At 45.0% G+C, this 25412-nt stretch overlaps 1 protein-coding gene across 3 annotated transcripts in view; it reads left to right on the top strand.

Annotated features, from left to right (window-relative positions):
* map3k4 (mitogen-activated protein kinase kinase kinase 4) overlaps window positions 1–25412 on the top strand; it is a 45845-nt gene that overhangs the window by 1717 nt on the left and 18716 nt on the right. The window contains exons 1-11 of one of the 3 annotated variants that reach the window (XM_079512063.1): window positions 2192–2446; window positions 10681–10880; window positions 12585–14005; window positions 16650–16913; window positions 20441–20593; window positions 21549–21706; window positions 22596–22712; window positions 22995–23094; window positions 23211–23294; window positions 24139–24408; window positions 25040–25189. In XM_079512063.1, the coding sequence (XP_079368189.1) occupies window positions 2202–2446; window positions 10681–10880; window positions 12585–14005; window positions 16650–16913; window positions 20441–20593; window positions 21549–21706; window positions 22596–22712; window positions 22995–23094; window positions 23211–23294; window positions 24139–24408; window positions 25040–25189 (3162 nt within the window). In that variant the 5' untranslated portion in view covers window positions 2192–2201. Of the gene's footprint in view, window positions 1–2191; window positions 2447–10680; window positions 10881–12584; window positions 14006–16649; window positions 16914–20440; window positions 20594–21548; window positions 21707–22595; window positions 22713–22994; window positions 23095–23210; window positions 23295–24138; window positions 24409–25039; window positions 25190–25412 lie in introns of those variants that run through there. The other 2 variants (XM_079512062.1, XM_079512064.1) reach the window with 2 other exon arrangements.

Genomic DNA, 25412 nt, shown 5'->3' with positions numbered 1-25412 from the left:
GTGTGGCCGTGACCGTCTCTTGTGTTGTCCTTGCGTTGGGTCCCCAAGTTGGCTCAGTGGCCATACCTTGAGTTGGCTGTGTGGCCGCGACCGTCTCTTGTGTTTTCCTTGCGTTCGTGTTTGGGGGATTCCGATTTTACAGGGTGTAAAATTTTTCAAGGTGTTTTTGTCGACCAGTGAGGAGATCCTGTAAAGGAATCTTGTTCTTTGATTGACTTTTTTGATTACGTTGGTGGCCATTTTATCACCGGGAAGATTAGCCTCCAGGATGGAACCTAGGTAGGTAATTTCATCTTTACGTGTGATAACATTGTCACCCACTCTAACCAAGAAGCCATTTGCCTTGCTGGATTTAGAGCTAAGGTCAACACAGGAATTTGGTGGTTCAGTCAGTGTACAATACTGAGATGATAATCTGTAAATAAAGCATAACTGAAAAGAGGTCAAGAAATGTAATATGTAACTAAAATCACACTCTTTTGTAGGTGAGTTTACTGTGCTATGAAAACAAAATTGTGCCATGTCTAAATTTCCCCAGGAGGGGGTGTAATCTGCCACTATAAAATAATTTTGGTCACACTGAGAATTCTGACATTATGAATGTATGGTAGTAGAGCCTAGCAAGATGTTTAGTACTGTTTTGTAGTGAAACATTTTGATGGCTCAAGTTTTGATCATTAAAAAAATTATAATAAATCGGAGAATAGTCTGAAGAGCCCAGGTAGCGAGTTTGGTGTCATCATCCCTACCAGCTCAAAGCAAAGCATCTTAACATTTCTGCTCACTTGGGCCTACATTTTTGTGAATGTGCCAAAGTCATAGTAGGTATAAATGAGTTGTTATGACTTTTCAAAGTTTTAAACTTTAGAGATGATTGTTGTAGCCGCCAATATTATACCACAATGCCACTTGAGGAAGTTTGGCTTAATACTGGACCTATGTGCCAAGTTGAGTTTTGAAAGCCAGATTTCCAAAGAAGATGGAAATAAAAGATTGACTATGTAATGTGGTCTACTTTACAACTGTTTGCCCTTTACAGGGCTGGGGTATCACAATAGCATTGTTTACATATAATCTATGACCCATCAACACCTCCCCCAGTGACCCCCCCCCCCCCTTCCAGACTTGAGTTGAGAGTAGATTTGTGCTGCTAACATTTACACAATTATTCCACGTTTTTCCCATTTTTTTAAAAAAAATGTAGCCTATCTATTAGATCTACACGCTCAGTTAGCTCACAACGCATCCAATGCGACAAGTTGATTTAAAACTGATAAACTGATTTAGCTGGGGTCGGGGACCCCCTGGAACTCACTGATGGACCACTGGGCGTCCCCAGCCCAGACCCCACTTTGAGAACCACTGACCTTGGAGGGAAGGGGGAGGGGGGGTGATGAGGATTGGAACAGCTGGGGTCCAGATACTGAGACGGGAGACCCAGACTGTCCTGCTGAGCTCTCTGGTGGAGGTTGGTGAAGATCTAATCATGCATATCATGACTCATTACAATTCAATTATAACATTGTGAAGTGGGTCATTCTGCATAATAAGCACCTTTACATGTATATAGCCACTAGCCAGCCTACTATATTTACATTCCAGTACCCAGACTTAGTAGTGGAGTAGGCTACCGGTATTTCTACAGTGTGTTAAAAGTAATTGTAGTCTTTTTTAGTGTTTGTCAACTTCAGTATTAACCTCGATCGGTATAATTGTCTCCTTTGTAAAGAGAAAATACATTTTCAGGTCGGGAATCGGGATACCAATTTCATCCAATCACGAGAGCGAACCCCATAAAGATCAATTAAAAGCATGTCTGCATGTTGTCTTGTCTGCAAATGGACTCTCACATCCATTGATGTTGTAGTCAAGCCCCCAGCCAGTAAGGCTATCCAACGTTGAAGATGCCACTACCTACTGTGTGGAATGTGGAATTGCAGCACTTTAATGGAGGTGGACGGACGTTCACGACGTCACGTGCGTAAGCCCGGACCTCATTGGCTAGGCTAAACTTCCGCTCGCTCGAGCCATTGAGTTATAATGATACTTCCGGCAGTCTTTCGGGTGCTTCAAAACGCCACTGAGCAACTTCCACTGAAATGAATAGCGGGGGGCGGGGCTAACGCTCCGGTTCGGTCTCTATCCTTTATAGCTCTATGGTTGTGTAGTAGGCTGGTGGCCCTGGTGGTGTTGCCGTAGTAATGCAACTAGAATGCAACTCAGTGAGTTGCGAAAGATGGCGACCTCACAGTCAGAAGCGATACTCGACTGTGCCGCCGGCGGATCATAAAGTGCTCCAAAAAGGCTACATACTCGACACTCTTGCAAACATTTGTTGGTGCAACGTGGACGTGAAGCCGGCCGGACATGGTTTCTTCCATGCACTTTTGACAGAAAGGAGCCCCTGCCTCGCTATGGAGCCTCCGGATCGGAACGAACCTAGCAGGTAAAAACCGACGAACACAAAAAAGACTACATTATCGGGACCTCTCGCGTGCCAAATAGTGAGCCTGAATGTAGACGCTTGTTGCCATGTCCGCTTATTATCATCAACTTACTTTGGGCTTGTTTCGTGTAAAGTCGCTTAAGTTGAAATACTATTGGTTGTTTACGGCTTGCGTTTCTTTGGGCTTGTTTCTAAAGTGTAGTTGCTTATTTGGTCTTGTTGACACATTTTTGTGTTACTATTCATGTCATGGACATGGAGTGGACCCCCCCCCCCCCCCCCCCATTTTTTTAATGTATTTGTACCTAAATGTTTTGGGCCAGGGAGCCCTGTAGGCTACATGATTTGTGTTGTCAGAATGTTTAAAAGATCTTTGTGGATGGCTCGTTAGTTACAAATGGGCTTGTTTTCCTAGACCTGGTTGCTTATTTCTCTCGCACGATCTGGCAACATTGCGCAGTCGCGCACGCGCAGCCCCCAGTCCCAAACTTCCTGCCAGACAGTGCTCTCTCGCTCTCAGCAGCTCTCTATGCGATACGTGCAGCCAGTAGTCAACTAACTAGTAACTACTGTCTGCAGTTCAGCTGCAGCGGTGAAGTTGCAAACTTTTACACACTAATTTGCGCGCATTAATTAGTAGCACTTTAATGATATCCGCCCGTCGCTGAATGCCGGAGCGCTGCCTGGCCACAATGCTCGGCGAATGGAGAGGTAAATAATGACGATAACTGTACGAAATATCACAGTAGTTCTCAACTGTTCCAACAACAGTGCAACAACAAGGAAAGAACAGCGGCGGCTAGCTAAACTGTGACGGCGCTGTCGCTCCTTGTCTTTATTGTTCAGGCTTCTGTGTGCATGTGGGACGCGTCGCGTGCGTGGAGATGTGTTATTACGCTTTTGTTTATAAATGCTTAGTGACGCACTGCAGCGTGCTTTAAAAAAATTAATAACCTGATGAGGCATAAACTTGGCTAGCTTTTTAGCTGTAGCGCATTTCTGCACCACTGTCCTGTCCCTGCTTGGGAGCTGCTTGCTTAATCCTACAATGTAGAATATGTTGCGGGGCCCGGGGCCTGGGAATGTTCAATTTTAGGATTCAGCTTTTTTATTTTAAATAATGGATGGATTATTTCTCTTCAAAATGGTTGTTTTACTCTGCTGCTTGTGTGCTGCAGAAGCTTCTACGTTGTGCATGAATGGTGTGTGCTGCTGACACTAGTGCTGTGTGTGCAAGAAGTTGCACTGATTATGAGCCTTCAGCCTTCCCTCGACTACAGATGAAGAATTGTGCAGGCCAGGGGAATGCATTGCCAACAGATATGCATTTTTGTTTGTTCGTCTTTGAGTTCAGATCATATTGAAGGTACCCTGATCTTCCATCTTCACAGCCACTTCAGCGGCTGTACTGCACAGGAAAATAATAACAGTTAAAATCGGTTGAGGGAGGGAGGGGGGGGGGGGGGTTACATATTAAAAACAATGCATGTCTGTTGGTATGCGTTTGCCCCTGACTCATGACGAAGGGACTCTCAGGAATTTGGTGTTATGTCTTTCGTCCTGATTCTTCCCGTAAGTTAGTTCCATGCATGCTGCTGTTGCTTTCCAAACGCTAGTAGTAAATCATATTTGACCAGCGCCGTCGGCCTCGATAGCAGCTATGCCTATGTGATTTCAGTCGAATATCTGGAATTGTGGTCGAATGTTCCAGTGCGTGTAAATGTCAGCCGGTTGTTATCCGATTGCGCGGCCTTATCTCTATCTGTCCTTATTTAGTGGCATAAACAAAGGCACATGATTGTGCATGTCAGTGTGTCATTGGTATGGTATCCAGCACTGTGGCTTAGTTAAAGTGCATGCAACATTACTGCTTCATGCCTTTGTTGAGGCCACTTCAGAACCATGCATTAAAATGACCTGATTCACCCATCCATTGATAGATATCATATCCAGATAATGCAATGAGTTCTTGTATTGCATTTGGCCAAAAACTGATGAGCGAGCCGTGAATGATTATGATGCGTGCAAATTGTAGACTATTCATTCCGTTTCTACGGCTTGTGTTGTCCCCCTTTTGAGACGATATGTGAGGTTAAAAGTGACATGTAGTACTTTTTTGCAGGGAAAATGAGCGCAGATGCCGTTTTAAGATCAGATTGGGTGCTTGCCTGATAAATGAGGGCCATTGCAGCAGGCACTGCCGGGACAGAGGCCCTTTGTCAATAGTGTCTTACTCTTGAACTCAAGTCTTAAGACATTTTGGCCCAGTAGCGTTCTCCCACAAGCATTCCAGGGATTTCAGGATGTGGTGTGTGTGTAGTGGATAGCTGCCTCAAGCCTCGGCGGCGCCCATGGCTACAACTCATTAATGCCCCCATTTGCCAGGAGCACAAGCTGATTTCCTGACTGCATCCTATCACTGCCCACCCTAGCGTTTGGGGAAATGAAGAATCCAGCTCTCCTACTCTGTCACTTTATCCGTTCTCTGCCAATGTTATTTATGGGGCCAATGTCGACATAAGGTGCAAGAATAATGGTAATATTGACTGCAGATTGTTTTTTTTGCTGGTTCATTAGTGTATGGATGTGATGTGCAGAACTGCACATGAAACTGAAATGTAGATGCTGGCCTCCGAAGTTATTTTAAACCCTATATACTTCATTGACTGGGGTCCACTAGGGCTCTATTATTGATTCACACCTTTTTCTCCAGTACAGTACAGCAAATGTCTTCTCTGAAAATCGAGTCGACCTACAAGGCACACAACACTTTGCATTCTGATGCGTTGTGAGCTTGTACTAGATCTGCTATTTGTCCTGAATGTTTGCCCCAGTATAGGGATGCTAGTGTTAATGCCGTATTGCTTGCAGTCTTAGGTCAGACTACTTTGAAGGATAAACTATAGACTAACAATTTACATATGTGTTCGATTTTGCAACTGCAGGACTTAAGCCCCCCTTATCTCCCATCACAATCACTGACTCAACACCTCCTCCACCCATATTCAACGACCCAACAACACCTCCCCCATTAACTTTTTTCTTTGACCTCGGCCCAGGTGGAGAGGCTTCACACACACAGGACACAACAGTCTGGGACTGTCCTGCTGGGGGTTTCAGGTGTGGGGCTTGATCATTGCCATATTTCCGTAACCAAGCTTCCATGACAATGTAATAACATAACATAATAACATATAACATAATTATTTTATCGGTTGCCCGTTGCAAGTAAATACAGCGTTCATGCAAGTGGAGTTTGCTTTCAGGTTGCCCGATGGCACGCGCAATTATTGGCTAATTATTGGCTATACCGTTGGTACCTTTTTACAACTATCAGCATGCACTCATTCTGGTTTTTCAAAGTGACTGTCGCCACTCTGTAGTAATCGTTTGGATTTAACATATTTTCGAAAGGCGCTAACCCCTCCTAGGCACAGCTTTGTGTGTTTGTACCACGGAATGTGATGATTTGATTGATTGAGCATGGAATGTGAGATAAGAGTGCCCCTCACTTCGCACAAGTGTGATTTCCCCCCCCCCCCCCCCCCTACAAGCGCAACTTTTACCTATCGTTTTATAATTTAAAAAAAAGTAGAACATGACCTGCAAGTAGAACGTGACGTGACGGGCAAGTACTACAGGGTAGTGTCAACCCTTGCATGGGCTGATGTAGTTATTTTTCATAATCTGATTACGTAATCCTGATTGCATGTATTTAGTTACTACCCAACCCTGATTGCTTGTGACTTGCTGGCTTCACTGCTGGAACAGACACTGACTCGCACACATTGTATTTAGGGTAGAAGTGATATAAGCTGAAGGAAGGTCGTCATTATGTTCAACATTGCACTGCCACACATTGTCTGCATGCTTACATGCAGGTCTTCATTTAGTTCATGTGGGTTCACGTGGGTTTGCAGGGACCTTGTGCTTGTCAACAGATTATGTTCCCGAAAGCACATTTCGTTTTTAGACTCTGAGGTGGATTCCTGGTGTTAATTTTATGCATTTATGCATTTAGTTCTGATCCTTTTTTTTTAAATGGGTTGAAAATGATGCGGTGCATTTTCTGAACATAATGTATTTGCATTGCATGTAGAACGAACGGGGTCTTCAGAAATAAAAGGTAGTCTTGTTCGGTAGCATTTTTTTATGCCTTGCACGTGCTCATGCAGGAGTGGCTGGGAGGTCCAACTCTTGGCGTTGTCACTGTTCCTTGAATAGGGCGGGGTCAAGTTTGTCCTGTTCCCTGCATTTGTTTCCCCCCCCCCCTTCACTCAGCCCGTGGCAGAAAACCTGCTGGCTGCCTTAGCACTGCGTGTTCTCCAGAGGCCCATGGTAGGTCAGAGACTGCTCAGGTTTACTCGGGTCAGAAATGATGCAGGACATTATTATCCTGCAGAACCGTCTCGTGCAACACAACACGTTTTGCATGTTGAGAATTGTGCGCATTCTGCAGCTGTAAGGTTTGCATTTCTCAATGCGTCACCAGCTAATTGCTCTGGGAAATTGGAGACAGATGCATGCTTCTTGTAAAGGCTGCAATCAAAATACAAGAGCATCCTCTCCTCACTGTCGTATACCAGAATGATTTGATTAGCTGTAAGCCTCTTCTAAAAGTAAAGACGACATTTTTTTGTACTACAAAAAAAACAAAAAAAAAACACTTTAGTTCGGGCATTGTGAGCAAGTGTGCTCACTGACCAGCTGTGTGCTATTCAGCAGTGGGCCTCATGAGCCACGTGTCGCCATCATACAAAAGAGTGCCCCTGCCTTGTACAATGGTTGGGGATGATTGGGTGTCAAAGGTCAGGCCCCTCTGACTCTGGTAGTCCTGAGTTTCACTGCCTCAATCGTTATACAGAAGAGACTGGATTTTGTGCTGTTTATTATGCACTCTGTGTGTCAGCCTGGGGGCTGTAGCATTCCATTGGCCTTTATTACAACCTTCAATGAGCCATCAGATGAGCCATTGAGAGCAGCCAGACACCATCTGCAGTGATAATTCACTAGTGGCGGCCGGGCAAGGGCAGCTTTGAGATCACAGCACAAGCCACGGTTTAACAGGAAGGCAAGCGCGGCCTTACTCTGCTGCTGCCGCCTGCAGTATATTTAAAGAAAAGGGGGGGAGATCTCGGAAGGGAAATGTATGTAGCCTTTGCAGTGTGAGCTTCTCTCACTCACAGCCCCGTACTTGGAAGTGTATCATAGCAACCAAACAAACAAACACGCAGTGATGGCGTCATCGGTTCCCCTGTCATTCCTGAGTTATTTAATCACCTCATTCTGGCCAAGGCAGCACCTTTTTTGTGTCCCCTGTATGTATGTATGCATGCACTATTTACATCCTCAGACAACACACACACACACACACACACACACACACACACACACACACACACACACACAATGGCATGCTTAGGCACAGACATGTGAGAATTCAATACCTCGGGCCAAGGGTCGGGGTGCAGGGTTGTGTGCATGGTCTGAACAGTGTTGTTTATAAATGGTTGGGTTGCATTAGGGAACAATTGACGTGAATTTATCTGTTTGCTTTTTGCAGTGTTGGGCTGACTGTGCATTCTTGTTGTATGCAGAAAAGCACAGTGATGGGAGGAGTCAAATCATAACTGCACTGTGATAATTGCCCTCTCGTTTCGTACAAGATTGCTTAAGCCTGGTTTGTGTGTAGTTGTGCGCACCGGTGTCGCACACTGAAAATAGCATAGTCCACAAGCTCCCAACGCATCGCAATCGCGTTGTGAATGTAAACTTGTAGATCTGCAATTTTCAGCCTTATATAAATCGGGCGTTGCTTTGCCTGACTAATGACTGGATCACTGTAGTATCCCGTTTCACCCTGAGACCACATAACAAGGCCCTACACAGTTTCTCATAACAGAAGCACCATAGTGTTGTTTTATTTAAGAGTTGTGTGTTGTCTATAGAGACAATATTCTGTTCCTTTTTTGTTGTTGTCATTCTTCCTTCAACAATTGGTTGAATCTGGAATCATGATGCATGTTAATAAGGCCAGCAGTGGGTTTGCAGCAGGTGTCTTTTCCCTTTTCTGCAGTTCTACGACAGCTCCCAGGGGGGAGTGTGTGTGTGTGTGTGTGTGTGTGTGTGTGTGTGTGTGTGTGTGTGTGGGGGGGGTTGGTTTGGGGGGAGGGAGGGACACGCGTGTGTGTGCAATACTCTATGGAGCAGGGGCAGATGGGCAGTAGGGGCCTGTGCTCCCTCTCCATGTGGCTCCCTTTCTTTCAGTGAAAAGCTTTGGATGAAGTGATTTCCAGATTAGCCCCCCCTGTGAAAGTGATACAGCGCTGCCTGCCCCGGCCTTTTCAAATGGCCCTGCACAGATACTGACGGGACGCGTGCAGGGGAATGCCTTTCAGCCCGATGATCGATGCAAGGGCACATGGTGGCGAACGGCCATATAGAATGTTGGTTTTCAGACACCCTCCCTTTTCTTCCCCGTTCTTTGTTTTATTCAGCGGGGTCAGCCCCCCCTCAGACCCTCCCCTCTAATCCTATTAAAAAGCCCTCAGAAAAGCTTTAAGGGACAAAGCTCTGACATTGTAATCTGAAAAGGCGTGCCACTGGCATTCTTTATTTAGTTATTCTATTGTCTTCCCCCCCCCCCCCCCCCCCCCGTCCCCCTTTCACCAGGAAGGAAGTGTGTGTGGAGATTGGTTTAGTATGCTCTTTCTGCAGAACTATGGGCTGGTAGCATTTGCACTTCACTGGCCTTCAGAAAATAGAGATTTGCACACAACAACATGTCTCAATGTCTCTATAACCTGATTGTCCATATCTGTTCCACAAGCTTTACTAACATACAAAACATCATGATTGCAATAAATGATGTTCTGAATTATCACAGCGTTTCTCACATTATCACTGCAACGGTGAAAGACCTTTTATTTCCAAGTGTTGCACACCAACCCGCTGTGAGCTTGTATTATTAGCGGCTATTTTTGGTGTGAGACATGATGCGCAACCACTGTATAAATCGGGCTTTTAGTGCAAGCAGGTCTGGGCCTTCTTTGGCTGAGCCGTCATGTTTACCCTAGACCCAAGTGAGGGTTACTATCCGCAAAGCGCAAACCCACAACGTATTATCCGGTGTCCGTAGACTCCGTACTGCTGTGGTAGAGTGTGCATCATTGCTTGCGTGTACTGTCAGGACTGGAGACAGCCAGTCAGGCTCCAGGGGACAGACCATTCATCAGTCTGCCACTGGACCTACAGTAATATAACAGCAGACCTTTGGTCTGGCTGGGATTCCTCTGAAACCTGCTGGTGGCACCATTAGTACACACCAGCTGCACTCTGTTATGGGTCAAACAGTCTCCCACTGTCTGACCTCCTATACACTGGCATCTGTGTCATTTAGCCTATACAATAAAATGCAGTGTTAAACAACTTTGTCATAAAACAAATGGCAAAAATAGCATACACACATCTTAAAATGTTAATTTTAAACGGTACAGTTTTGATAATACCGGTGGCTTAGGGGTGGAGTGGCCAGTAGAGAGTTCCGGATGTGAACGTGAGGTTCCCAGTTCGATCCCGGGTTCCCCCCGGTGTTACTGTCGAAGTATCCTATGAGCAAGACTCTGAACCCCTAATTGCTCCCGATGTGCAAGGTTGGTGGCCTTGCATGGTTTCTGCCGCCATCGGTGGATGAATGTGTGTGTCAACGCGTGAATGTAATGCACAATCTATGTAAGGTCAAGGTCAAGTTTATTCATAATGTCCCCAAACTGGGCAGTTCGTTTTACAGCAGATAATAAAAGCTCTCAAAGACATTACAAACAGAACGTACATATTAGGGCATTACGCAACTAGTCGACTAGTTTACTAGTCGACTAGTAAATCCACTAATCGACCTTGCTGGTACTAGTTCACTAGTTGATACAAAAAAAATATATATATATTTTTAATTTTTTTCCCGATTTTGTAGGCCTCAAGATCAGGTAGATTTTTAAATGTACAAATATGTATTTCCAAAAAAAACAAAAACAAACGTTTTTTGGTTTTTTTAACATAATAGGTGGTTAAACAACTAGTCGACTGGTAAACTAGGCAACTAGTCAACTAGTAAAAATGACTAGAAGTGAATGCTCTAGTACATATCAACAACAGACTTACGTATACATAAAGCGCTTAGGATAATAGTGCTATATGTCCCGTTGAGCCCCATAAGTAATGTAAGCTGTTCTTCCCAGGCAAGCCAACCCTTTGAAAGATGAGTCTCAGTCAAATTCGGACGTGGAGGAATCTTGGGACTTGCCCAGTGAAGAAGAGGAAGCTCTCTACAGCACATCACCTCCCTGCACCCCCCGTCAGATGAAACGCATGTCCGGCAAAAGCGGCAAACACCAGCGGAACAGTCAGGCCAGGGCGGCGGGACGCTCCCCTAACAAGGGTAAGCCGGGGCTCGAAATTAACCCATTTTGACCTGAGATCAGATTCTAAAAATGTCTTCTACATCCTGACAGTTTTCTGAAAAAGCTATGTTTCTATGTCAGTCGTTCTTCGGTTTTTCAAAAATAGCAGACCTACAAGCTCGTAGCGCGCCACTCGGTGGCGCGCTATGAGCTTGTAGGTCTGCTATTTTTCAATAGCTAAAGCATAACATAATGCTAACACCAAAAGGGATTCCCGCCCAGAATGGGTTAACTTTTTGACTTGGTAGCAAAAATTTATATCGATTTTTTTACATTCATTATTGGTATTACACTTGTAGCCTACAACAGTGGTTCCCAAACTTTAACCCTAACCCCCAAATTGACACTCATTAGCCCGCGGACCCCCATTTGAAAATATATGCCAGGGACCCCCATAAGAGAAGATTTTTACGGCTCTAGCAATGATTTTCAGCCATTTTCAAGGACCCCCAGTTTGACCTGAATTAGGCTACCGTCCCTCTGAGAGTGTACAAATGTACAGGGAAATTGGTATACCCATAGTACGTACACTCTGAGTTTCAGACCCATAAGGGTCCATTTGGTTCCTATTATCCTAACTATCATTTAGTTGAGGACCCCCTGTAACTCCCTCAAGGACCCCTAGGAGTAGCGCATATATATATATATATATATATATATATATATATTAGTTAAATGGGTAGCCATGGCCAGCATGGAATTTCATCTTCACTTGCTGCTTCCAGATGCAGGGACCACTTTCTGAGAAGTTCATCATTAATTTGCATGTCTAGGAAAAAGATGCTCTGTGTGTGTGTGTGTGTGTGTGTGTGTGTGTGTATTGCCTCCACACATTCCATTCAATTGACTCAGACAGAGCGTCTGCTAAATGCCTAAATTGTAATTGAGCTCTTTTGTTGTTTCTCACAGCTGACGACCTTAGGTCTGATCACCCAGCTGATGTTAATGACCCACTTAAGACTTAATGTCCACGGACTGACGACGGGAGGAGTAGAGGGAGAGCAGGAGATATTTCTTTAAGAAATCATAACTCTGGACAGGAATGGACTAGGAACTTACTTTTTTTTACATGCTCAGATATTTATGCTCTACAAGTTGGATTAAATCATCCCGCGGGACGGAACCGACCCGCGACAGTTTCGGTCGCGATCGTTTTGGTCGCACTACAGCAATTATTTGCAGTGGCACTGGTGCTCCCAATTATATTTTTAGATCGCACAAATTAATATTCAGGCGCATTTGCGACCAAAATTGTCGCAATTTCGAGCCCTGTAAGTGGATGGTGGCCTGCCCTAGGTCACAGGGTTTCAGTGCCACACTAAAAGCCTTGACACACTGAAATCGTCACTGGTGCACGTTGGGCAAGTCTGCCCGTTTTCATCAGCATTTAATTTCAAAACGGATTTGTAATTTTGGTCAAACAAGTGAAAAAAAAACAAATATACATTCCAGTTTGAAGTAAAAACATGTTACCTTTCTACTTTGCGCCAACTCATTTTGGATGGTCTCTGCAGCGCATCGACGCACCAAAATAGAACCGAGCTCTGAAGGACGTGTAAATATTGTCTGCCTTATGGCTACAGTTGTTGTACAATGTTTGCATTTGATGAACTATCTTGAAAGAGCTGTGCATGTCTTTTGCAATGACTGTACTGATTTGAGATGGGATGTGTGTGTTTCAGCGGATCACAACCCGACTGTCCAGAGAGAGAGTCCCAGGCCTCCAGAGCTCCCTGAGGAACACGGCGTCGGCTACAAGCAGGGCAAAAAGAACAGGGCTGCCCTCCGCTCCACCGAGAGAGACCACAAGAAGACCTTTGAAGGCTCCTTTATGCTGGATCCACTATCTAAGTCCAGCCCCTTTGGTGGCCTCAACATGGATCCCAGGAAGCATTACCTGAGCTTGGGCTGCAGCAGCGGCAAGCTCCCCGTCACCATGCCCCACCCCATGGCACGGACCCACCGACAGACCTCCCGCACGGACTGCCCGGCCGACCGCCTCAAGTTCTTTGAGACCCTCAGGCTGCTGCTCAAGCTCACGTCCATGTCCTCCAAGAGGAAGGAGAAGGAGCAGAGGGGCCTGGAGAACATGGCCTCGTTTGGCCAACACAACGAGGTGATCTGGCTGGAGCTGCAGGCGTGGCACGCGCGCCGCTCCACCGGCGACCAGGACCTGTTCCTCTTCACTGCCCGCCAGGCCATCCCCGACATCATCAACGAGGTCCTGCACTTCAAGGTGAACTATGACAGCCTGAGCCCCGGCGTGTTGTCCATGGGTCCGGGCTCTGATCTGAGTCACGCCCTGGACCAGGTGTGTGGCGAGGAGCGGGAGCTCGCTGTAGCAGAGACCAACCACTGTGGGGTAGACCCCTGGGGCTTCAGTGCCTGCACACCACCCACCATGAACGCGGCGGAGCCCCTGGGCTCCGTGACGGGTTGCAGGGACCACCTGCTGCGCCAGCGGCTGGCCTTTGAGCAGGTCAAGCGGGTTATGGAGCTTCTGGAGTCGGTGGAAGCGCTGTATCCGTCCCTGCAGGCGCTGCAGAAGGACTACGAGAAATATGCAGCGAGGGACTTCCAGGGCAGGGTGCAGGCGCTCTGCCTGTGGCTTAACATCACCCAGGACCTCAACCAGAAGCTGCGCGTTATGGCCACCGTGTTGGGCCTGCACGACCTGTCTCGCATCGGGTGGCCCGTCTTCGAGATCCCCTCGCCACGCTGCTCCCGCGGCAACGAGGAGGACGACAACGAGGAGGACGAGGAGAACGACTCGACGGCCACGTTCACCGCCGACAGCGACGGGGAGGACAGGGATTTGGCGGAGGAAGGACGTCCAGGAGAGGGGGAACTGTCGCCCTGTCTGACACCTAAATTTGCCCGACTGTTGTCGGAGGACGAGTTCCTTCCGACCGCCGTGGCTGGAAGTACGGACATCTCGGTGGGAGGCGGAACTATGTGCCCCACGGCCATTTACAGGCCGTTTGTGGACAAAGCTCTCAAACAGATGGGACTGCGTAAGCTGATCCTCAGACTGCACAAGCTGATGGACCGCCCTCTGCAGAGGTCCAGGGCAGCGCTGCTCCGCCATACTCCGGCACAAGAGGTGAGAATGTTCTCTCTCTTTTTACGATGACCATAATATGTATTTTATTGAGGTAAAAAGGAACCTAATTCACTCACATTTTACAGTTGAGGAATATATTGGCACTGTCTGGCAGAAACCTTGTATATCTTTTTTTTTTAAATTAATTGTGTATTAATTTACAGTTTAATTTGATGAAAGCGCTACTTGACAGTGTTACCAAAAGTAGTGAAAATTGCAGATCTAGAAACTCATAAAATATACTGCCTCCATATCCCAAAATAGGGCCACCAGGTTGAAAGTGATTATGTCTGGTTTTTGTATTTAACCAATGAAAAGTATTAAAAAGAGCTTGTGACTAAATATTAACTAAATTGGATGCTTTGGAACACACACAGGTAACTTGTGTTTTTGTTTTTGTACAAACAAGGTTTCAGCCCGACAGCAACACAATATCATGTCAGCAGGTCAACCTGACCATGCACTCACATTCACGGTGTGACCAGTGACCACATCATTGATACACAGGGCCATCAAACACTACAAATATGTTTCATTGACCTCTGAAAGATGACTCCTTGGAAATAAGAATGAATATAAAAAATAATGATTGTTTAGTGTATGGAAAAAAACATGGCGCTAGACCCAAAAAAATAATCAAATGAAGAAAAAATGAGTGTCAGCTCACCATAATCTGCTCTCCCGTCTTTTTGTTCGCCCAGAACTTGCTGAAGCCCTGGCTGCATGAGAGAAACGTTGTTCAAATAAAAAAGGCGGGAGAGCAGTTTATTGTGTGCAAGGACCCCTATTACATGCACTTATGTTTGAGGGGGGCACACATTTTTATATAGATATGTAAAACAATATGTACATAAAAGTTAAACTGAGGGTGCCAGGCCCCCTCTGGCACGCCTGTGGCTCCTATCCTGCCGTGGTGTGGACTGGATTACAAAAAGCAGGTGACAATGAGTGCAGAATATTCACTTAATTTTTTAACCCATTTTGGACTGATGTCGATTAAAAAAAAGGCTTCTAAATCCTAACATTTTTCTGGAAAAAAAACTTTCATGTCAAGGACCCCCAGAATTATCTCTATTGGGCCACGGACCCCCCCAGAAGCCAATATTTTAGTTAAAAATGTGCTCTGAAATATATATTCAAAGATTTGCGCCCCCTTTTTCACGACTTTTCAAAAATAGCAGACCTACAAGCTCGTAGCGTGCCACTCGGTGGCGCGCTATGAGCTTGTAGATCTGCTATTTTTCAATAGCTATAGTATAACATAATGCTTGAAACACCAAAAGGGGTTCCCACCCAGAATGGGTTAATGTAGAAGTACACTTGTGGCATATAATATTGGCTGTTTAAAACTCCATTTCCGATATAGATCAGACTATCAGAGAAGCCTTGAGTTTAGCATTTTCATTTCACAATAGCAATGTGTATTCTTCCAGATAACTTGTTTTTTCCATGAATGATTTGCTTACTTGTGACAGTAAGTTGCATCAGCATTGACTTCACATTCAAGCACACAGAAACGGTGCTAGGCCAATTAAGGTATGCTGCGCTGCCGGTGTTTTTCAGGGAAGACCCTTATTTTATAGGCCCGCGGTGACACGATCGTCTTTTCTTTCACCCCGGAAAATCCAGTTTGTAACCGCGATCATCCGCTCTTTAGTTATGGGCCGTTGAATAAACTCGTTTAGGCCAAAAACGCATTCTGGGAAAGGAATCCAAGGTGAATTTGTTTTTTTGGCTTTTTTGTGCCGTTATTGATAGTCACGGTGAAGATAGACAGGAAAGAGGGAGAGAGAGAAGGAGAGAGACATGCAGCAAAGGTTGTCATGAACGGGACTCGAACACGCGCTGTCAGGCCAAATATGTGGCATGCACCTGGACCACTAAAGCCAGCGGGCGCCCCAAGATTGAATGCATTTTTTGTAAATCAATTTACATTGAAGAAGATTGGAGACGTGAGTTTTCACTTCCGGTTAATTTCCGGTTGTATCGGTCGCCTAGCAACCTAGAACCGTTGGAGAAAACATAAACATCTGAAAACATAAACATCTGAAAACGGATGAAAACAGCTGACATTCACTAAACTTGCCCTCACAGTGAAAGTAGATTACATAGAGGCGTTAAAAAGTCATTCAGAATGATCACCTCCATGCTGTGTGGACCTTCATGGTCATTGGTCTGCTTGCTGGCTGGGCAATTAACCAAAAATATATTGAAACCGACATATATATAATATATAAATGTATAATAATAACTGTAGGCGAATCGAAGAATCATCGAGAATAAGGTTTTTTTTTTATTATCGTTTTTTTCCCTCTGTGTTTGTGACCTTGCAGATCATCGATTTGTTTTCGCCAGAATAGAGACGCTTAAAGTGGTTGAACCCATTTTGGGGCGTGAACCCCTTTTGGTGTTTTAAACATTGTTCTAATTTAGCTATTGAAAAATAGCAGGTCTACAAGCTCATAGCGCGCCACCGAGTGGCGCGCTACGAGCTTGTAGGTCTGCTATTTTTGAAAAATCGTGAAAATATTTATTTCAGAAAACTAAAGGATTTAGAAGATTTTTTTTTTTAATTTCGAGGTCAGGCCTAAATGGGTTAACCAGCAATCTCATGCATGGTGTTCTGTTTCCCGGTGCCTTGCAGTTCGACGGCGACCAGGACCCCATGCGGTACAGTGACTACCTGCCGGAGCTGTCGGGCCACGTGTCCTGCAGCAGTAGCCCCGATCACCCTGAGCTGGGCGACGACCAGGTCTCCTGGGAGGACCTGCTGGAGCTGGACCTCCCGTCCTTCCGGCCGGCGTTCCTGGTGCTGTGCCGGGTGAAGCTCAACGTCATTCACGAATGCCTCAAGCTGCGCCTGGAACAGCGGCCCGCCGGAGAGCCTTCCCTGCTCAGCATCAAACAGGTGACGCATCTGGGACGCACTGTTGTTTTTGGCAGCACATTTTGATTTTGGTTTTAGTCATAGTCTCTTGAATAGTTTTCATTTAGTTTTAGTCACATTTTAGTCACCTGGAATGTCTTAGTGTTAGTCTAGTTTTAGTCGACTAAATGTCATAAGATTTTAGTCGACTTAATCTACAGTTGATTTAGTCGACTAAAATGTATTTTAGGTGGCCTTGATGCTGTCGTAATGACTGATTTTACACTTGCTGAAAATAGCAGATCTACAAGCTGCGACGCGTTGTGAGCTTGTAGATCTGCTATTTTCAGCATGCAACCAAGTGTAAAATGACTTAAACCGGATCTCTTGTCCACTAGTCCCCTTCCTAGCATTTTAGTCTAGTTTTTAGCTGTTGATGAAATTGTCAATACATTAGTCTTAGTTTTAGTCATCTCATAGCTTAGTTTTCATTTAGTTTCCATAGTTTTGCAACTATAGTTGTAGCCTACTGAAACTGTATAGTTTCATTCACTGTTACGTTCTTAGCTTACGCATGTGTCATGATACATGCTTTTTATATATGTGATGTATTCCCATGCTTTTTTGTTCTTGCTTAATGTAAATCGCTCTGGATTAAGAGCGTCTGCTAAATGCCTAAATTGTAACTTAATGGGCTCTATGCGCACATGCCATTTTTGGAAAGAACTTGGGCCCCTTCCCTACTTCTTTCAGGTGTTATCGCTGAATGGCTCTTTTCCATTCTGGTCAAACTGCTATTGTGCGCGTTGGCTCACTGGAAACACTGCTACACCAGTGGGTCTCAGGCCCAGGCTATACGTTACGTACATGGATCTTTTGCAAAACGGATATTTAAAAAAATCCCTGCCCATACGCAGAAACGCATTGAACACAGGATAAAATCACTGCAGTAGCAGGTTTCAATTGTAGGCAATAAGTGGAACATGTTTCTTTCATTGTCTGTCACATGCAATATGTGCGTAAATCTCCAAATCCCGACTCTCGACTTTTCTCTCCATATCATTTAAAAATGATAGACACTTTACCATTGCTCTGGCGACTTGGCAAGTCCTGCACAGAAAATAATAGCAGAGTCAGACCTATAGAAGTGTCGCGTCCACAACCAGTTGTGAGCTTGTAGAGTTGCTATATTTTCCAGGTGTAGGCTATAACAAATGTCACGTTATAATGTAGGCTAATAAAAGTTCACGCGCGCACACTGTCGGCATGCAGGCGCACAGTGACAACGGAATGCAGTCAAGGCTGCGCCCTTTATTACCTAAACAGGAGAGAGATCATGTGCCATATATACCCACTCACGGTATACTTTCTTCTCACCAACCTCTCTCTCTGCACCCTCTCACTCTCCTCCTCCATGACCATGACCATGAAATGGAGAGCAAAATACAGCACGAGAATATAGTTTCACATGCGGCTATGCACACACCACGCATAGACATGTACTGCGCAATGGCATTTGGCCTGGGTCCTTTATTGGTAGGTTAATATCCACAGGTTATCTGTAGCGGTCCGCAATTAACCTATTGTTCAAGCTTCGCACTCGGCACCAATACAAATGAAATCACCAGTCCGCACTGGACTAGTAGGCTGATATATTTATTATTGGATAGTTGATGCAACATATGTTTTAAAGTTGTTAACGGTGATAAATAAACATGAACAATCGGAGATATCCGTGTAGTTTCCATGCAGGCACAAGCTGCATTTCTCACCTAATAGTAAAAATTATATGCGCTTATAAGCGGTGACATCATCGTTTCTCAAAAGCTCCGTTTCGCATGACTACACAGATCCACTGATCTGGATATTTTCGAAAGTCTTCACTTATTTATCCGTTTCCAAAAACCTCCGTTTGAGTGGCCGAAAACGCCGTTTGCGGGTGGCTGAAAGGTCCAAACGCACAAAGAAATGTGCGTAGCCTGGGCCTCAGTGTCCTTGAGTGGGTTCCAAATGGCCCTGTGCAGGTGTGTAACTCTGATAGTGTACAAATGGAACCAAATGGACCCGTAAGGCTCTATTTGGTTCCATTTGTAGTACACACGAGTTATGGGGGTCCTTGGAATGAAAAGGTTTGAGAAGAACCACTGCACACTAAATGGAACAGAGCCTTCATTAGTATCATTGGTAACACCTCTGAAGGAAGTAGGGAAGCGGCCCGGAAGCAAGGAAGATTAGAGAAGGAAGTGACATGGTCACGTGACAGTGCTGCGCCATGACACTTTCATGGGAGCCAAATCTCTCACCGGAAGTTACATGGATACAAAGCAGTGAATGGAGCAAGCTTGACCAGCTCATAACAAACATTATTTATGAACCATTGAGACCTGTGTCATATAATCGGTTCAGGCATATACAAGAAGACATATCACAGGTTGTTTTCTAATCACTTGCTTTTCGATGTGCACAGAGTGCACAGTACATCATTTTATTTGAGGATTTAAACGGCAGCAGGTATCGTTTCTGTTCCGGGGGTATCGCGAGATTTGGCTGCCAGACAGGAAACGGTGGACAGTCTCGTCAAGCTTGCAAGCTTGATGCTTGGCACGCAACACAGCAGACGATAATATGTTACATGTCTTCTGTTATTTGCCAGAAGCGATTGCTTTACAAAAGATCTCAGTCATTCAGAAATATGTGTTTGTTCATGAGCTGGTCACTGAGCTCTCACTAAGCTCTCATTGACTCCAGTGCATTCTGACGAACTTCCGGGTGCAGTTTGGCTCCCATGGTGCGACGAATCTGCCGTCTAAAATTGCGTGATAGCGAAAATGACGTTGGTGACTTTACCTCCATTTAATATACCTTGCCCGGAAGTAGGAAGAGTTATTCTGTGTGCATAGAGCCCATTGGGGAGATTAGTTTGATTAACACACTATAAGACCTGAGAGTCATGACAGTTTTCTGAAAATCCCATGTTTCTATATCAGTGGTTCTCAAACTATTTCATGTCAAGGACCCCAAAAATGTTATGTATTTGGTGGCCGACCCCCATCTCAACATGTGTTGTTTCAGGGACGTCCCAGAAGCAAAGACATGAGTTAAAAAACATTAAATGATTTGCACTCATTTTCACGATTTAAAAAAAAAATAGCAGATCTACAAGCTCGTAGTGCCGTACACTGTGCCGTACTATGAGCTTGTAGATCTGCTATTTTTTCAACAGCTAAAATTTTAAATAACGGAAGTGGTTAAAAGCTATAAGGTGACACGGATACATCCTCAGGTCTAAAAGTGGGTTAACCCATTCAGGCCTGACGTCGAAATTAAAAAAAAGTCTTCTGAAAGAATATATATTCAAAGATTTGTGCCACATTTTCACGATTTTTCAAAAATAGCAGACCTACAAGCTCGTAGCTTGTAGATCTGCTATTTTTCAATAGCTAAAGCATAACATAATGCTAACGCCAAAAGGGGTTCCCGCCCAAAGTGGGTTAACTTATGCAGCCCTGCTACTAATGGGTTCAGTAGGCCCACACGGTACTAACATCTATGTACTGTCTCCCCTGTAGTTGGTGCGTGAATGTAAGGAGGTTCTAAAGGGCGGCGTCCTGATGAAGCAGTACTATCAGTTCATGCTGCGTGGCGTCGTCACCGACGCTCAGGGACTGCAGACCAACGCCAACATCGATGACTTTGAAGAGGATCTCCACAAGATGCTGGGGGTGAGAATCCACTCGGTCAAGCTTTTTCCTTTACGCCCATAGCATGAGTCAGATAGATACATTTACAGATCTATACAAGCTCAACGCATCATATTGTGATGTGTTGTATTGTAAGCTTGTCGTAGATCAAGGAAAACTGGCAGAAAAAGATTCGCTCGCTGCATGGGAAATTAAGGAAGACTCCTTAGGGCCGATTCATACTCCTATTTTACCGCTGTTTCGGCGCTGTAGTGCCGAAATGATTTCGGCTCGTCAGAAATTTTCAGTAGCACCGAAGAGCCGACTTTAGGACGGTACCCGCCCCCCCCGAACCTCAAATGACGTCACATTGTAGGCTCTACAGCGCCGAACCGACTTTTATTCGGCTCTAAAATAGGAGTATGAATCGCGCCTTAGACTGAGACTTAAGAAAATAGAATTTATTTTATTTTTAGATGCTCGGTGAGTTCAAATTGTTTTGGTCCTGGGGACCTTCGTCGGTGCTAACCTGGAACAAAGGACAAAGAAAGGCGCCACAGTTTCCCTTCACCCATTTAGGCCTGACCTCAACATTTAAAAAAAATCTTCTAAATCCTCCAGTTTTCTGAAATAAATATTTTCACGATTTTTCAAAAATAGCAGACCTACAAGCTCGTAGCGCGCCACTCGGTGGCGCGCTATGAGCTTGTAGATCTGCTGTTTTTCAATAGCTAAATTATAACATAATGTTTAAAACACAAAGGGTTAAAGCTTGTTGATCAGTCATGTTTGCAGAATGCGTCGGTCCACCTATTATGACATACCCAGAATAAGGATGCCATAGAGTTAATTAAGTAGCATAATAATTTTTTATCATCTAATAAATTAACGCCATTTGTGAAACAGCCTGTAACTAACTGGCAACCTATATGCTTGAATACTGCATTGATAAGCAGGATAATAAAACGTTTTTTTTTTCTTCAATTTTCTGTTCCAGGTGTATTTTGAATACATGCACAGTTGGATCCGGATGCTGCAGCAGCTGCCCCAGGCCTCGCACAGCTTGAAGAACCTCTTAGAAGAGGAGTGGAACTTCACCAAAGTCATCACCCCCTACATCCGTGGTGGGGAGGCCCAGTCTGGCAAGCTCTTCTGGTCGGTGGCAAAATGTCTTATTAACTACTTATTAACTCATTCTGGGCGGGAACCCCTCTATTGAAAAATAGCAGATCTACAAGCTCATAGCGCGCCACCGAGTGGCGCGCTGCGAGCTTGTAGGTCTGCTATTTTTGAAAAGTCGTGAAAATGTGGCGCAAATCTTTGAATATATATATATTTCAAAGCGAAAATTTGTAACTAAAATATTTGCTTCTGGGGGGTCCCTGAAACTACATATTTTGAGATGGGGGTCCGTGGCCCAATAGAGATAATTCTGGGGGTCCTTGACATGAAAAAGGTTGAGGACCACTGACATAGAAACATGTTTTTTTTCAGAAAAAAGCTTTTTTTTTAATCAACCTCAGTCCAGAATGGGTTAAGACCTATTTTGTTGTACGATGGTGTTGAAAAGCTGATCTACATGAGCTAGTAGTTCGGCTATTTTTTGAAAAACCTTAATGTACTTTCTTTTTTGTAGATGTCCACCTACAGTATAATGCCCAAAGTGGGGACACCAGATTGGAAGTGGTAAAAGGACAAAACAAAACAAGCCGTTTTTATGCACTAGTGTTTTTTTTCTTTTTTTTTTCTAGGATGAGAGGAGCACTTGTTCATGCCATCCCCAGTGATGTAAATAGGTTTTCAATGTAATGGGTCCCGGGACCCAGGGGTGGTCTTTTAGATGGGTCCCAGGGTCCCAGAGTCCTACTTCAACGATGTTAGAGTACAGTACTGAGTACAGTATTGCATCCCAGGACCCCCGGAGAGTGACATGATTGCATCCTTTCTCAATTTAGTGATTCTAAGGATGCAGGATTCAGCATCACTGCATCCCTTACATGTGTGTATAATAAATATATTAAAGACTAATTCCTGACTCCAACAGTGACATTGCTGGGATGCTCCTCAAATCCACTGGAGACTTCCTTGACGCAGGCCTGCAAAAGAGCGACGATGAATTTTGGGAAAGTGCAGATGACAGCACAGCTTCAGATGAGATAAGGTAACGATAATAGATTTTTACTGTTAATCCATTTAGGCCTGACCTCCAGTTTTCTGAAATAAATATTTTCACGATTTTTCAAAAATAGCAGACCTACAAGCTCGTAGCGCGCCACTCGGTGGCGCGCTATGAGCTTGTAGATCTGCTATTTTTCAATAGCTACATTATAACATAATGTTTAAAACACCAAAAGGGGGTCCCCGCCCAAAATGGGTTAAAGCCAATGATTCATTTCTCTGTCCTGGGGAGATGCTTTTTAAATATTCCATCCTTCTTTTATAGGCGCTCCGTTATCGAAACAAGCCGCTCGCTTAAGGAGCTTTTCCACGAAGCTAGGGAGCGAGCGTCCAAGGCCCTGGGCTTTGCAAAAATGCTTCGCAAGGTGAGAAACTGCAGTAGTTTTAACCACTTTCAACCTGGGTGTACCTGAACATGTTTCAAAAGTAGCGACAATGTCAAGATTGTGGTCTGACGGCATCTTTCCTTTGTCGCCTACAGGACTTGGAGATCGCTGCAGACTTCAATATTACAAGCGGGGTACCCAGTCTGCTGGAGGCACTCAAGGAGAGAAGCTACGTCAAGGTGAATATATGATTTGCGTTCCGCCTTGTGCCATTTTCTGTTCTTCATAATCCCTCCCTACATCGTTGACATGCCTCATAATCCCTCCCTACATCTTTACCATGCCTCATAATCCCTCCCTACATCTTTACCATGCCTCAAGCTACCAAGCTTTACCATGCCTCAAGCTCGTAGCACGCCACTCGGTGGCGCGCTATGAGCTTGTAGATCTGCTATTTTTCAATAGCAGATCTATTTAAAACACAAAGGGGTTCCCGCCCAAAATGGTTTAAACCTGCAATCCAAACTCTTTTTTTTGTGAGAATAAGTGTTATTTTCTCCAATCTGTACGGTTACGGTAGCAAATGCTAGTACAATATAACTTCATTCTGACGAAGGCCAGAAGGCCGAAACTCAATAAACAAAAGAACTTCACATGGAGCCAGACTGTGCGACACTTAACACAGCTGTGGGGATGGTAGGACACCTACTGGTCGATGTAGTATTGCATGAAGCTCAAAATGCAGACTCACTATTAGTCCAGACCTAATCATTTTCGGCGCCTGTACCGACGGTAGAGTGGAACGTGAAATTATTGACTGGCTTTTAACCCATTTTGGGCGGGAACCCCTTTTGGTGTTAGCATTATGTTATGCTTTAGCTATTGAAAAATAGCAGATCTACAAGCTCATAGCGCGCCACCGAGTGGCGCGCTACGAGCTTGTAGGTCTGCTATTTTTTGAAAAATCGAAGAACGACTGACAGATAGAAACATAGCTTTTTCAGAAGACTGTCAGGATGTAGAAGACATTTTTTAGAATCTGATCTCAGGTCTAAAATGGGTTAACCCCGTCTTTGTGTCCAGGTTCAAATCCTGGGCCTGGAGGAACTGGAGATCTTCGTCCCGTGTGGCCTGATGGACCAGCGAGCCCTCATCCTTCAGCTGCTGAACGCGGCGGCGGGGAAGGACTGCTCCAAGGACCCCGACGACATGTCCGAGGACGAGGCCTACCTGCTCATGAGCAAGCACGGCGCCGGGGACTCGCCCACCGTCTCCGAATGGGCCCAGTGGGCCGGAGAGATCATCAAGATGGTTCCCCAGATGGAGACGGTGGACACCCTCAGGGCCATGAAGGTGAGGAATTTTACTTTATTTAAGACTCTTAAGACTATTACTGAGAGTACAGATTTTATATTCACATCTACGTATTTTCTGACCCAGCATATTACTGAACTCATACAGTCTTGTCCTTGAGTCGAGCAAGCCTTTCCCTTGAAGTGACTTTTAGGGCTGCAACCATCGATTATTTTCTGTTTTGGTGGCTTTTTCGATTAAATAATTGAGACGTTTGATTTTTAAATCACACCCGTGTGAAGTGAGGGGCGCTCTATTCATCGTACATCATCATGACGTCTATTTGCTCAGACACTATGACGTAAAATTGTCCATTCATTGTCAATGGGAATTTAATGTCACACTAGGATTAAAAAAAAATCACACCTGTGTGAACTGAGTGGTGCAACTCCCCCCCCCCCCCCCCCCCTCTCTCTGTAATTAGCACTAGGCAACAGTGCAACACTATCTCTCTCTGTTTCTGGCACAACAGCGCCACTTTTGCCTGGTACTCATAGCCACACACACACATAGCCACACACATAGGTTAACACGGACATTGCTGTTCCTTGGAGTGGTTGCACCACTCAAAAATGATTGTTTTCAAAATCAAGTTCTCAAGTGTCTTTTTCCACTTAACCTCATCTTCCAGGTGGAGAACATGCTGTTGATCGTCATGCAGTCGGCCCACCTGGTGGCCCAGCGGAAGGCCTTCCAGCAGTCCATGGAGGATCTGCTCACTCTCAGCCGGGAGCAGACCTCCAGTCAGCCTCTCATCGCCAGCGCACTGGAGCAGCTCAAGGTATAGTCATGCTTGGCGTACACCTGCCAAGATAGAGAAACCTCCTCCTGTCACAGACTGAACCATGACATCAGTTAGCAGCACAGTCTGTAGCATCATTCTAAGGCAGTCTAAATCAGATGACCGTAAAGTGACAATTAACACTTAGAATGCGGCAGAGGTTTTCAAAAGAATGGCGCTTAGAGTGCCAGCAAATATGGCAGATTTTACTCTGAAAAGCCCC

Source organism: Electrona antarctica (genome assembly GCF_951216825.1).
Source record: "Electrona antarctica genome assembly, chromosome: 10".
NCBI lineage: Eukaryota > Metazoa > Chordata > Actinopteri > Myctophiformes > Myctophidae > Electrona > Electrona antarctica.
Note: the sequence above shows the minus strand (reverse complement) of the source record. Positions and strands in the feature narration are given on the sequence as shown.